The following is a 12,769-nucleotide window of genomic DNA, read 5'->3' on the forward strand; positions in this document are numbered from 1 at the left end:
CAACCTGTAAAGTGGGAATTATAATGCCTATCTCCCAGGCTTAACTAGTCCACATTTACAACATGCTGTTAGACTGTCAAAGGCAGGCACTTTAAAAGTGCAATGTACTATTATTAATTATTATGATAATTATGAAGTGTGCTTAAAAGAGATTATTATGCTGTCTCTCAAATTTCTGGTGTTTGCGGAAGAGGTAGCAGTTGTTAGGGTCTGAGACATAGGCAGTCTAGTGCAGGAATCACACATCCAGGTCAGGGAATAGAGTTGAAGGATAGCACCAGAATCAATTGCTGACCACCAGAGCCAGGGGTTGAGCCAGAGTCAGGAATCGAAGCTGAGAGTCAGAGCGGGGGTCAGATACTAAATGCCAGAGTCAAGAGTCAAGCCAGAGTTGGAGTCAGAAGTCCAAGCTGGGGGTCAGAGCCAAGACTGGTAATCTATGGTCTGAAGTGAGGCCTAAGGGCAGGAATGGGAGGCTAGGCAAGGATGAGCACGGAGCAGGAGCACAGTAGGAACTGGGAGCAAAGGGGGTGAAGCAGGATCCAGAAGCAAGTCCAGAGAAGAGTAGGAACTAAGGAACAGGGGTTAGTACAGCAGGCACAAGCAGGGTCTGGTGCTGGAGAAAGACCAGGATCTGATGCTGGAGCAGGAGCAATCCATTGCTCAGACAACTTTTCTTTCTTTTTCTTTTTTTAATGGGGAAGCAGATTTGTCTGAATAGTCAATAGCCACCATCAGCTATAATTCCTAAATACTGTACTTTAGTTTATATTTTCTCAGTCTACCCTGTGTCTTTCAGAGAATGCAACAACCACTTTCTAATACTACCCCGTTTCCCCAATATTTTTCATTAAATAACATAATGTAATTTTTTGTTACCTTAAGATGTTTGAATTCCTCAGAAAGCTTTCCGTTTTCTTCATCAAAGCCCTAACATACCCAGAAAAGGTGATCAACTGTTTCTTCCACCTTACAGTGAGTGCACACATAGTCCATCTTTGTGTCTATTTATTTCAACAGGTTTTTTTGTTTAAGCTACAATGGCCAGTTAGTATTCTAAAAAAAAAGCACTTCATTTTTCCTATCCAGGCTCTGAAATGTATCTTTATCCTCACTTCAAAAAATCTTTTCCTTCTTTTTCTTATTAATTCTTGACATTCCTCTTTTAATTTTTTCTGTACTAAGCTTTTGAATTCTCATTTACTCAAGGGTATTTCTGTGTCAATTCTTCCATTTCATACAGCATTTTTAGTTACTTTTTCCATGATTTAATTCCCTGTTATCTTGATATGTGCCAGGATCCAAGCTAATGCTACACGTATCCCCATCTGTACTAACTTTGTTATTAGAAATATAATTTCTAATGGACTATGTACAATATGTAAAGCTAAGCACATGTAAGTCTTTGTAACAGCAGGACATTATTGTGGAAGTGCTCTTACTACACTTCAATAATACTAAAACACAATTTAAGATCCCGTCTTCTACTTCAGATTGGTCTTATTTTTATTTGCCATAATAGGAAGACAAATAATAAGGTGATATCCATGTTATATGTTCAAATCTCTAGCTGCCGTAAAACCTTGATGTAAATATTTATAATAGCTTGCTCCGGTATACAAGATATAGAGCTTTCGTTGGTGTACGTGAATACAAGAGGCCTGATTTTGACCTTGTTTAAACCAGAATAACTCCACACATTTGGATAGCGTTGCACTTCCTTTACATCGATGTAAGGACAGAATCAGGCTCAAAGTGTATTGCAGCTGTTTTTCCTACTTGCTTATTTGGCTTTTTAGGTAAGATTTCAGATTTTTGACTGGAGACTCAATGTGAAACTGCCAGAAATCAAAAGTAATTAGCCAAATGTTACTACTAATCCCCAAAGAGAAAACAAACCTTTTGTTTTACCTTTAAAACAGATAAGGCTATGAAAAGGGGAAGCCTTGCACAATCAGTGACAGAAACAATATCCTATATCGCGGTAGGCAACCTATGGAGTGCACACCAAAGGCGGCACGCGAGCTGATTTTCAGTGGCACTCACACTGCCCGGGTCCTGGCCACTGGTCCGAGGGGCTCTGTATTTTAATTTAAATTTTAATTTTAAATGAAGCTTCTTAAACATTTTAAAAACCTTATTTACTTTACATACAACAATACTTTAGTTAGATATTATAGACTTATAGAAAGAGACTTTCTAAAAACGTTAAAGTGTATCACTGGCACGCGAAACCTTAAATTAGAGTGAATAAATGAAGACTCGGCACAGCACTTCTGAAAGGTTGCTGACCCCTGCCCTATATCAATGGAACACAGACAGAAGAGTTGGAATTTACATTATATTTATTTTCATATTTCTTAATAATATTTAACATATAGCAACTTACACTTTGAGGGGTCCCAAAGTACTTTATAAATTCTAAAGCAATGACAAAATACTGATTGAGTTCACTGTGTGTAGGATTGGGCTTTGTATGATCAAATCATAATATGCTTAACACAGAACCACCTCTGCAAGCTACCAAAATAAAAACTTGATGTGCCAAGTGGAACCACATGAATAAAAAATTATGTAGCTGAACTTTCAATAGCATCTGACATCACTGCTAGAAATTATACTACTGAAAGCCATAAGAATTATGATCATAGCCATTATGAATGATAAATATAATGGACAACATCCTAGCCCCATTGACATCAATGGCGTTTTCTCACTTCAATGGGGCCAGGTTTTCATTAATTATCAAGCAAAAATGGCTCAACTAAAGAATCGGCAGCAATAAAGTGGCCCTTTTATATCAATTGGACTCTTCTGTTAGAGCAGGAGATGGTCATCCTCTCTTTAAGCCAGTTAGGCCAAAGTGAACACATAATACATGCGTTCAATTCTCTGCACTGACTTCTGCATACCAGTCATGGTGCTGGTTACCTATGTAGTCCAAACTGTGAGGAGGGTTTGGTGGATGGGTGAGATGGTGCGGTCAAGGGATAACCACCCATCCAACATTCTCACCGGTTGATGGGAAAGGAGTTAGAATATAGGCAAAGTTACTGGAAGGCCAGGGCTGAGATATTTTACTCTTTATTCACATATGTAGTGAGGCACCCTGGCTCCCCACCGCGCCTGAGAAGGACGAGCCAGACCAGGTGCCGGAGTGGGCGGAGCCACTGCCGCCTGTCCCGCCCCCCGGAAGTCAAGGGGCGGGACAAGAAGTATAAAAGCCCGGCCCCAGCACTCAGTTGGGTGGAGGCTGCTGGAGAGGACAGATGCTGGTGCTTGAGCTTCTGCCAGGCCCAGCCTGCCCCGTACCCAGAGGAGTGCTGGCCTGAGCTCCCCCGTGCCCAGTACCCAGAGGAGCGCTGGCCTGAGCTGCCCTGTGCCTGGTACCCAGAGGAGTCGCCTGAGCTCCCCTACGCCCGGTATCCAGAGGAGTCGCCTGAGCTCCCCTCTGCCCGGTATCCTGAGGAACCCATGGTCTGGGACCCACCGGATGATACTGGCGAGAGTCAGGTACCTAGGGAGGGGGAGATTGGAAGCGGCCCGGGGGTAGCCGACCCCAGTCTGGCTCCAGGGGACCCCAAGCCAATGTCAGTGTGTTGCAGCCAGGATCCCCACTGACTGCAGCGGATCTTTGCCGCTGCTAGGGCCCCGGGCTGGAATGCAGTGGAGTGGGAGGGCCTGTGTTCCCCCTGCCAGTGCCACCCTTCCAAGGGTGGCAGACTCCCCCTCCCCACTGGCCTGAGGAGGCCTTAGATACTGTGTTTTGCTCAGCCCTGCTGAAAGGCCTGAGCCTGAACTCCCACTGCCCCGCCCTGCTCTAGGGCCGGGTTTATAGACTCTGGGTTTGCTCGGGCCCTGCTAAAGGGCCGGGGCTCTGCCTTGTTTAGAGGGTATTGGTTTGCTCAGCCCTGCTGAGGGACTGAGCCCGAGACGGATTGCTGCCTATAGTGAGGTGCCCCGGCTTCCCGCCGTGCCTGAGAAGGACGAGCCCCTTACCGGACCCTTACAACATACATACTCTGTTGCTGGGTTTTCCCAAGTTTATGACTATGTTTCTTTTCCTATAATAAAGATTTTTCCTGTTTGTACACAGTTTTGGAGTACTTGCCAGTGGGTAATCCAAGCAGGGAGTCTGGTTTTCCCGGATTTCTGGGTGGGGGCTCAAGCCAGTTTCTCAAGTGGGGCCCTAGATGTATTGAACCCATCTCATTTTGCTGCTATTAACCACCTGGCAGAAGGGCAATTGCATTAGAATAGGGGTAAAGTGCAATTTACATTAGATAAGAGAACTGTGCTGAGTGTTTATAACTATGGTGCTGATCCTCCAGGGAGCCTGCCCAAAGCCTCATTGATTGAATGCAAAACTCACTGCAGGATTGGGATCTACGTTTGCTTTTAACATGTTCCAGTTACTAGCAAAACCTGGATACCCACAACTGAAGGAAATAACTATCTAAAGCATCAGACTTCAAAAATAATAATCCCCAGCCACTTCCACAGTAGTGACAAATTTAGCAAAATAAACATGATCTTATATTTGTCTGGTGAGATGTGTGTTGTTTTTACATTAGGAAAATATTATGCAGAATGTGTAAATCTTTGCAAATAAGGATCCAGCACAGAAGAAGTGGGTATTCACCCACGAAAGCTCATGCTGCAAAACGTCTGTTAGTCTATAAGGTGCCACAGGATTCTTTGCTGCTTCTATAAATATACAGTGACTATCAGGGCTACTGTTGCTTAGATTTTTGTAAGTGCTGTGAACAGGGAATTGGAAGGCTGTCTATGATGCCAACTAAGCTTTGAACACTTCCACACATAAACTCTTCTTCCTTTTTCAGGATCAACATAATCCTGACATAAATCCTCCTAAGCTCTTTGTGGCACGGACTGTCATTTTCTATATTTGCACCGTGCCTAGCACATATGGGGCCCTGATCTGGGTGGCATCTAGAGGCTACTGTTATAAAATTATTTACTATTATTATTGTTATTATTTATAATAAAATCTAGGTTCTCAATCATGGGTCACTGTGGACTGCGGGTAGATTTACATGAGAGATGAACTTGGCCCTACACATCTATTGGATAGAGTGTCCAATTTGGAAACTTCACCTTTCCATAAAATAGCTCTCAGGTTTACAAAGCACCAAAGCTGTACACAGCACTTTGTTAAAACAGGGCAGTCCCTGCCTGCCCCCCGGGGTTTACAGACAAATGCAGAAAATACACAACCTGATTCAAACACAAGGGGACATAGAGGCAATGTGAGAAGGGGATTTAGATGGGTCAAGGCCTGTGGCTCTGGGAACAAAGTGCGTTGGAAGGAGTGATCTGAAGGAGAAGATGGAGGGAAAGTATTTGGAGAATGGAGGCTGTTCCAAATCTCTTGGAAGGAGAGAGCCTAGTCAGAAGTAAAGGAATGAGTGAAAGTGTATGAAGAAGCAAGAGTCCTCCATCCTCACGCTGAGTGTTCACTGGGCCCTTTCCTCACTGTGCTTATTGTGGCCTCTCCCGTCCCCATCCTGCCCTGTGTCTGCTCAGTCTGTACTCTGTGTCCTCATATTCTGTTCCCTGTGTGCTCTCCTCACGCCTATGCTTGGAGGCGGGTGGGGTGGGGTGGAGTAGGGAGTGTGCCTCCTTCCTGAAGTGCAACCCCCGATGCAGCTGGTGGAAGGGAAGTGGGTTTCCTTATTTTCTGAGTGAACAAGGACGTTCATGGTGTTTATGCTGCCTTCAGCCATGGCGTGCCACATCAGTAAGATGATGCTGCAGATAAATCAGCCCAGAAAGGATGAGCAGCCAGGAGTGGAATACACCTTGGGGAGGGATGGTGGGGCTGCTAGGGGAACCATACAAGGGAAGGAGGAGGGATGGAAGTAAGGGAAGAGATGTGGTATCTTTAAGGCAAGGAGGGGCTAAGGGATGAGAAATAACGGGGGGGGGGGTAGGCGAGGGAGGAGGGAAGAGACAAGAAGAGATACATGGGCTGCAGGGAGCGGTACCTACACAGGGAGGGGTGTCCCCCTAAGGGAGCGACTGGGGCCCTGGAACGGGGTGAAGGGCCCTGGGGCGGGGTTTGTGCCCAGGTAGGGGGTGGGTCCCTGGGGAGGGGTTTGTTCCTTGCTGGGGGGCGGGTCCCTGGGGAGTGGCCGATGCGCTGGCACGGGGCTGTTGGCCGGGGCTGCTCGGCTATTCAAGGGCCGGGGCCCGGGTGGGCAGGGCTGATAGCGCCGGGCCGGCACCAGAGAGGCCAACGTGACCGGCGGGGCCTCCCCCGCATCCCGCAGCTGGGGGCTGGAGGAATCGCGGCGGCTGCCGGATGCTCGCTCCGTCGCTTCGATCCCCGGCTCCCCAGCAGCAGCGGCGGCGCCGGCCAGAGCAGAGGCAGCGCGGGCGGCTGCCCCCGATGGAGCCGGGCCCCGCTGGGCCCCCGGGCCGGGGACTGCGCCGCGGGCGGTGGCGGCGGCGGCGGCTGCTGCTGGCGGCCGGGCTGAGCTGCACCGCGCTGACCCTGTACACTTGCCTGCAGGAGCTGCCCCCGCTGGACCTGGGGCCCGGCCGGACGCGGCCCCCGCCGGAGGTGACCGTGCTGCTCTGGTGGGAGCCCTTCGGCCACCGCCGCCACATGGCCGACTGCCAGCGGCGCTTCAACATCAGCGGCTGCCGGCCCAGCGCCAACCGCAGCCGCTACCAGGAGGCGCAGGCTGTGATCTTCCACCACCGGGACTTCCTCCTCCACGGCCTGGGCCAGCTGCCCGCCGGCCCCCCGCAGCGCCCCCCGGCCCAGCGGTGGGTGTGGATGAACTTCGAGTCCCCCTCGCACTCGCCCGGGCTCAGGGACCTGGGTGGCATCTTCAACTGGACCATGTCCTACCGGGTGGACTCGGACATCTTCGTGCCCTACGGGTACCTCCGTGCCAGGCAGGCATCCCCACGCTTCAGCTTGCCCCGCAAGACCAAGCTGGTGGCCTGGGTCATCAGCAACTGGAACGAGGCGCATGCCAGGGTGCGCTACTACCACCAGCTGAGGAAGTATGTCCCCATCGATGTGTATGGGGCACAAGGCCTGGCGCTGGAGGAGGGCAGCATGGTCAGGACCATCTCCCAGTACAAGTTCTACCTGGCCTTTGAAAACTCCCAGCACACCGACTACATCACTGAGAAGCTGTGGCGGAACGCCTTCAAATCCAGCGCTGTGCCCATCGTGCTGGGCCCTCCCAGGTCCAACTACGAGCTTTTTATCCCGCCCAACTCCTTCATCCACATCGATGACTTCCCCAGCCCTAGGAAGTTAGCCATCTATCTGAAATTCCTCGACCAAAACAAACCCCTCTACAGGCGGTACTTCGCCTGGAGGGACAAATATGATGTTCATATGACTTCCTTCTGGGATGAGCAATATTGCAAGGTTTGTGAGGCTGTCAGGACAGCTGGGGATCAACTCAAGATCATACAAAATTTGGCCAGCTGGTTTGAAAGCTAATAGTGTTGGTTGGGGAGGTTTTCTTTGTTGGCTTCTCCTGAGGATGCAGTACAGCCAAACCAAGGCTTAAAAAGCACTAGTTTTCATGGGGTCATCAAAAAACCCAGAAGATTTCAGAAGTGTGTCTGACCTGTCGCTTGAGAGGCAGGTTTAAAAATGTGGGTGAACAGACCATCAGACCGCTATATGTTTGTTATGAACTTATGCAATTCCATCTTTGGGCTATGACAGACCCAGCACTTTCTCAAGAACTTCATTATCCGGTGATCCAGAGCTGAAACCATAAACGCAGCATGGTGTTAGAATCATAGAATATTAGGGTTGGAAGGGACCTCAGGAGGTCATCTAGTCCAATCCCCTGCTCAAAGCAGGACCAACACCAACTAAATCATCCCAGCCAGGGCTTTGTCAAGCCTGACCTTAAAAACCTCTAAGGATGGTGATTCCACCACCTCCCTAGGTAACCCATTCCAGTGCTTCACCACCCAACTAGTGAAATAATGTTTCCTAATATCCAACCTAGACCTCCCCCACTGCAACTTGAGACCATTACTCCTTGTTCTGTCATCTGCTACCACTGAGAACAGCCTAGATCCATCCTCTTTGGAACCCTCCTTCAGGTAACTGAAGGCTGCTGTCAAATCCAATTTCTGTCACTCAGCCAATTTTGTCAGCTGTGACAGTTTCCGGGATTGTGAGACTTCCTCATACAGTTCTGACTGTATTTTTATTCCCTTCTGGTAATATATTTCTGCTGCACAAAGGCAAATGTATTAACAGTGATCATTGGGAAGATGAAAACTCTTTTGCATACAAATTCTGAGCCTTGTGCCTTTAATGTAATAGTATAACAATACACAGGCAGTTTTTGGCAGTGTTTTAAATAGCTATAACCAAAAATAAAAATGGAAAAGTCCTTTACTAGGCATCTTAAAAGTCCCAGTGAGGAAGAAGTGCGTGGAAGGATGTGGGTGTGAGTAGAACAATAGCCAGCTCTGAAGGGTAGCAAGTATTTCCTCCACTGCTTGGTGGGTAGCCCAATGTGCAGCAAAGCATGGGATGGACTAAGTCTAAGTAAAAACAACAAGGAGTCCGGTAGCACCTTAAAGACTAACATATTTATTTGGGCATAAGCTTTCATGGGTAAAAAACCCACTTCTTCAGATGCATGGAGTGAAAATTACAGCTACAAGCATAAATATATTGGCACATGAAGAGAAGCGAGTTACCTTACAAGTAGAGAACTAGTGTTGACAAGGCCAATTCAGTCAGGATGGATGTGGTCCACTCCCAATAATTGATGAGGAGGTGTCAATACCAAGAGAGGGAAAATTACTTTTGTAGTGAGCCAGCCACTCCCAGTCCCTATTCAAGCCCAAATTAATGGTGTTAAGTTTGCAAATGAATTGTTGCTCTGCAGTTTCTCTTTGAAGTTTTAAACCCCTCTCTGTGGCCTGCCCTCAATAGACACCTGAGTCTGTTCAATGGCATCTGCTAAAAAAGCCATCTTATCCACAGTCTTTACATCTTTGTCCCATAGACACTGCTTTACATATGCTTAGGAAATACTTGTGAGCAACAAGATCTAGCATTCCTTCAAAACTTGCCACCTCTTTACCCCTCACCCATTTTCCCAACAAAACTTTCATTTTGTTTACATATTCCCCATTACTCATACCAATATCCCTCTTAAGATTCCTAAATTTAACTCTATATGTTTCAGGGGTAATCTGAAATCTTCGCAATACAGTATATTTAAATTTACAGTTGTCTAAAGCGTCTTCAATAGGCACTCCATTGAATACATTTCGAGCTTTACCAGTTAATTTCACAATCAGAGTGGGAACTGTCTTATCAGGAATTTCATGTATTATACAAAGTCTTTCAAAGGTAGTCAGATATTCAGCAATATCATTGTCCTCACTGTATGCAGGACATAAGTGTTCCCATTTGTGGATTTTTGGAGTGATGGAAATTGCTGGGGTCAGTGGGTTCTGGTTCTGCTTCTCTAGCAGGTCCGGTTGGTGAGTTGTCACTTCGCTACAGGGTGTCAGATAGTTTTATGACAGTAGATGCTGAGATTCAAAAAGTTAACACAAATTGTCAACATCACATGTCAAAATATACAAAGTAAATATCCTTAAATCAACAAATTATATGTGTTTTTACTATTCATTTGCCAGTCCATTTGTAACCAGCCTAATTCAAATCTAAATCACTGGATTTTGACTTTAATTTCTCAAACAGCATTTTTCTTACTTTGCCTATCTGTAAATTTTTATTATTATTGATGGAAATATATTTTGTCAGTAAGTATGTGTATGGTGAAAGTGATGTACTGACATTTATTGATTAAAAATCGAATCCTTCCAACCCTAAGTATCAGTGAAAGGAGAACCAGGTCCAATGAGTTCAGTTTATGCAAGAGGTTTTTTTTGGGACCTCAATCTTCATTTCCACTGAGTGATAAACTCCATCAGATCTTAATGGGTTTTCTATTTAGCTATGATTATTTTGTAGAGCATCCATGATTGTTTTCAGTCCCTATTATTTCAGACTGGATGCTAACATGGACTCCCAAGTCAATCAATTGCTTATGCTCATGCACAAGTAAGTTCCGTTAACCAGAGCTAGGAATGTGCTAAGATGAGGTTCTGGCAAGTTGCCAGCAAGTATGTTAATGGAATAACAGACGTTCTTTCCCCATTACCATTAGGTAAGTCTTTTGACACAGAATCATGTGCAGGAAACTGAAACCTGGTTAATGCATAGAAACCACTTCCTTGACTTGCAATCCAGAAGTGTTTTATTTTTCAAATGTAAAAATTACTGCTACTATAACAAATCAAGACATATCTATAATTAAGTATAGATACCTATAAAATTGATATATTCACTGTATAGTGTTTGAGTAATTTATAAATATATATAATATGTCTTATCTGACAAATTACTTAAAAACATAAATAATAAGCACAGTACTTTTACTTAATGTAACTGAGGGAGGAAAGATGGTCTTTAATTTTAAGCACATGGCCAGGAGATGTGAGTTCAATTCCTGGTTTTGCTACAGAGATCCTGTGTGATTGTGGGGGTGTTACTTAAGTTCTCTGAGTTTGATTTTAACTGAAGTCAGTAGAGGTGCCAGGAGTTACAGTCTATAAAATTGCTGTGTAGACATTCCGGCCTGGTCTGGAGCCTAGTGTTTGGAACCCTGCAAGCGGGTAGGCAGTGGCACTGGAACAATTTACAGTGGGGGTGCTGAAAGCCAGTGGTTCTCACCCCAAACTTTTTACCTCACCCCCCAACCCCTGTCTGTGCCCCCCCCCAGAGTTGGGGCCAAGAGTGGGACTGTGGGGGAGGGGGAACATGGATGGGGTAAGGGGGCCAAGGCTGGGACCCCGCATGCAGGGCCAGGAACAGAGCCCCAGGTGCAGGTCCTGCAGCTGGGAATCGGGACCCTGGTGCAGGGCCAGGACTACAGCCCCAGGCATTGGGATGGCAGCATTGGGACCCTGGGTGCAGGGTGGTGGGCAGGACCTTGAATTAAAAACTGGGGGTGCTGCAGCACCCCCTGCACCTCTATTTCCCATGCCTATGGGGGTAGGGTCCCAGAGCCTGGGCTCTAGCCCAAGCTCAAATGTCTACACTGAAATTTTTAGTCCTGCTGCCCAAGCACTGTGAGCCCAAGTCAGCTGACCTGGGCCAGCTACAGCTGTTTTAATCCAGTGTAGATGTACCCTGGGAATTTTGATTTCATTAGACTTTGGATTAGGCTCTGTGTACCTAAATCTTTTGCATCTGTAAAGTGGGGTTAATAATACTTACCTCACAAGTGTAGTATGAGACTTAACTAATATTTGCAACATGCTTAGTGATCACTGAACAGAAAGTGCTATAGAAAAGCAAAAAAAATATTACTGTACAAGAAGTGTCTCTCATTCCCTAGGTGCATGTATGGAATTACTAAAGCCACTTTTTGGATTTTCATGCTAAGATAAACACCTGGCCTATTATCATAGGTTATATTTCCCCTTTTGTTTTGAAAAGTTGAGGCCATCAACCCTCTTTTTTGATCCATTTGAGTGTTGCCAGCGTACCTGGTACATAGGGCAAAACACATTTCTAATGCTACCCTCCTGCACTCCAATGTCTCTGGTTTATCCCGACTGAAATACTGTTATGCCCATGGAATGTAAGTCCTTCAAAGAATGTTGCAGAACACTACAACCCATCCTGAAACAGGCTGCTTGCTTTAGGGAGTAGAAGGAAAGAGGCTTTTCCAAGATGGGTAAAATCATGGCCCTATAAGTCAATGGGAGTTTTGCAATTGACTTCAATAGGGCCAGGATTTCACCCAATATATTTATTTCTGCTCTCATCAGTTTAACTCCCACTGAAAACATGTGAAAAGTGCCAGGCTCCAAGCGCGTGCCTGGGGCAGCAAGCCGCGGGGGGCACTCTGCCGGTCGCCGCGAGGGTCCGCCAAAGCCGCAGGACCAGCGGACCCTCCGTGCTTGGGGCGGCAAAATGTCTGGAGCCGCCCCTGCTCAGGAGCTTGTTTTAACAGACCATGCATGAATGAGAAAGCCCTTTGCCCATGTAAAGTTCTTGAGATGACATCATACCTAATGTTCTGTTCATGTCAAACTCTTCTCCTTTCTGGACCCAAGTGTGAAATATTTTGCTTTCAGTCTTTTGTAAAGTTCTGCAATAAGGCAGGCAGAGAATAAGAAAAAATATATCAATGTGTTGGGTAGCAGGTTTGGGTGTGGGCTTTGGGCAAAATCTGCATGCCTATGAAAGGGCAAAATCTGCAAGACTTAAGACAGAAGGAAAGAATTCACATTGACAAAATCAGTAGAGTGAGCCTTGGCCAATGCAGAGACAGTTACAAAAATGTTCACTCATGGCACTTTAATGTGAAAAAGCGGAGTCTTAGAATTATCTGTTTTCTCAGTTCCCTCTCCTTTTCCAAATGAGGGTTATTTACACCACCTAGTTCAGGTTATTGAAAGCACTACTGCAGCTCCCATTGACTTGAATGGGACCTGGGGTTGCTGTCCACCTCTAAAAATGAGGCTCTTAATATACTCATCTTACTCTATTTTAGAATGTGGACAGCTAGAAATTAGACTAAAGTTCTTATTGAACTTTATCATGGAGCCACAGGCAATTGTCTGCAAATCGATCTATCAAATTCTGCCATAGGTCTGCAGAGAGGTTAAGAATAGAATTTCCTAAAATGTTTATTGACATTTTCCTTGGTTCTAGGATTAG

General features: G+C 46.1%; 1 protein-coding gene across 1 annotated transcript; it reads left to right on the plus strand.

Moving 5' to 3' along the window:
• The first annotated feature begins 6,394 nt into the window (after window positions 1–6,394).
• FUT4 (fucosyltransferase 4) lies at window positions 6,395–7,861 on the plus strand. Its single transcript, XM_039499029.1, has one exon. The coding sequence runs from the start codon at window positions 6,413–6,415 to the stop codon at window positions 7,487–7,489; it is 1,077 nt and encodes a 358-aa protein (XP_039354963.1). The 5' UTR covers window positions 6,395–6,412; the 3' UTR covers window positions 7,490–7,861.
• The last annotated feature ends 4,908 nt before the right edge of the window (window positions 7,862–12,769 follow it).

Source organism: Mauremys reevesii, linkage group 1, assembly GCF_016161935.1.
Source record: "Mauremys reevesii isolate NIE-2019 linkage group 1, ASM1616193v1, whole genome shotgun sequence".
Lineage (NCBI taxonomy): Eukaryota > Metazoa > Chordata > Testudines > Geoemydidae > Mauremys > Mauremys reevesii.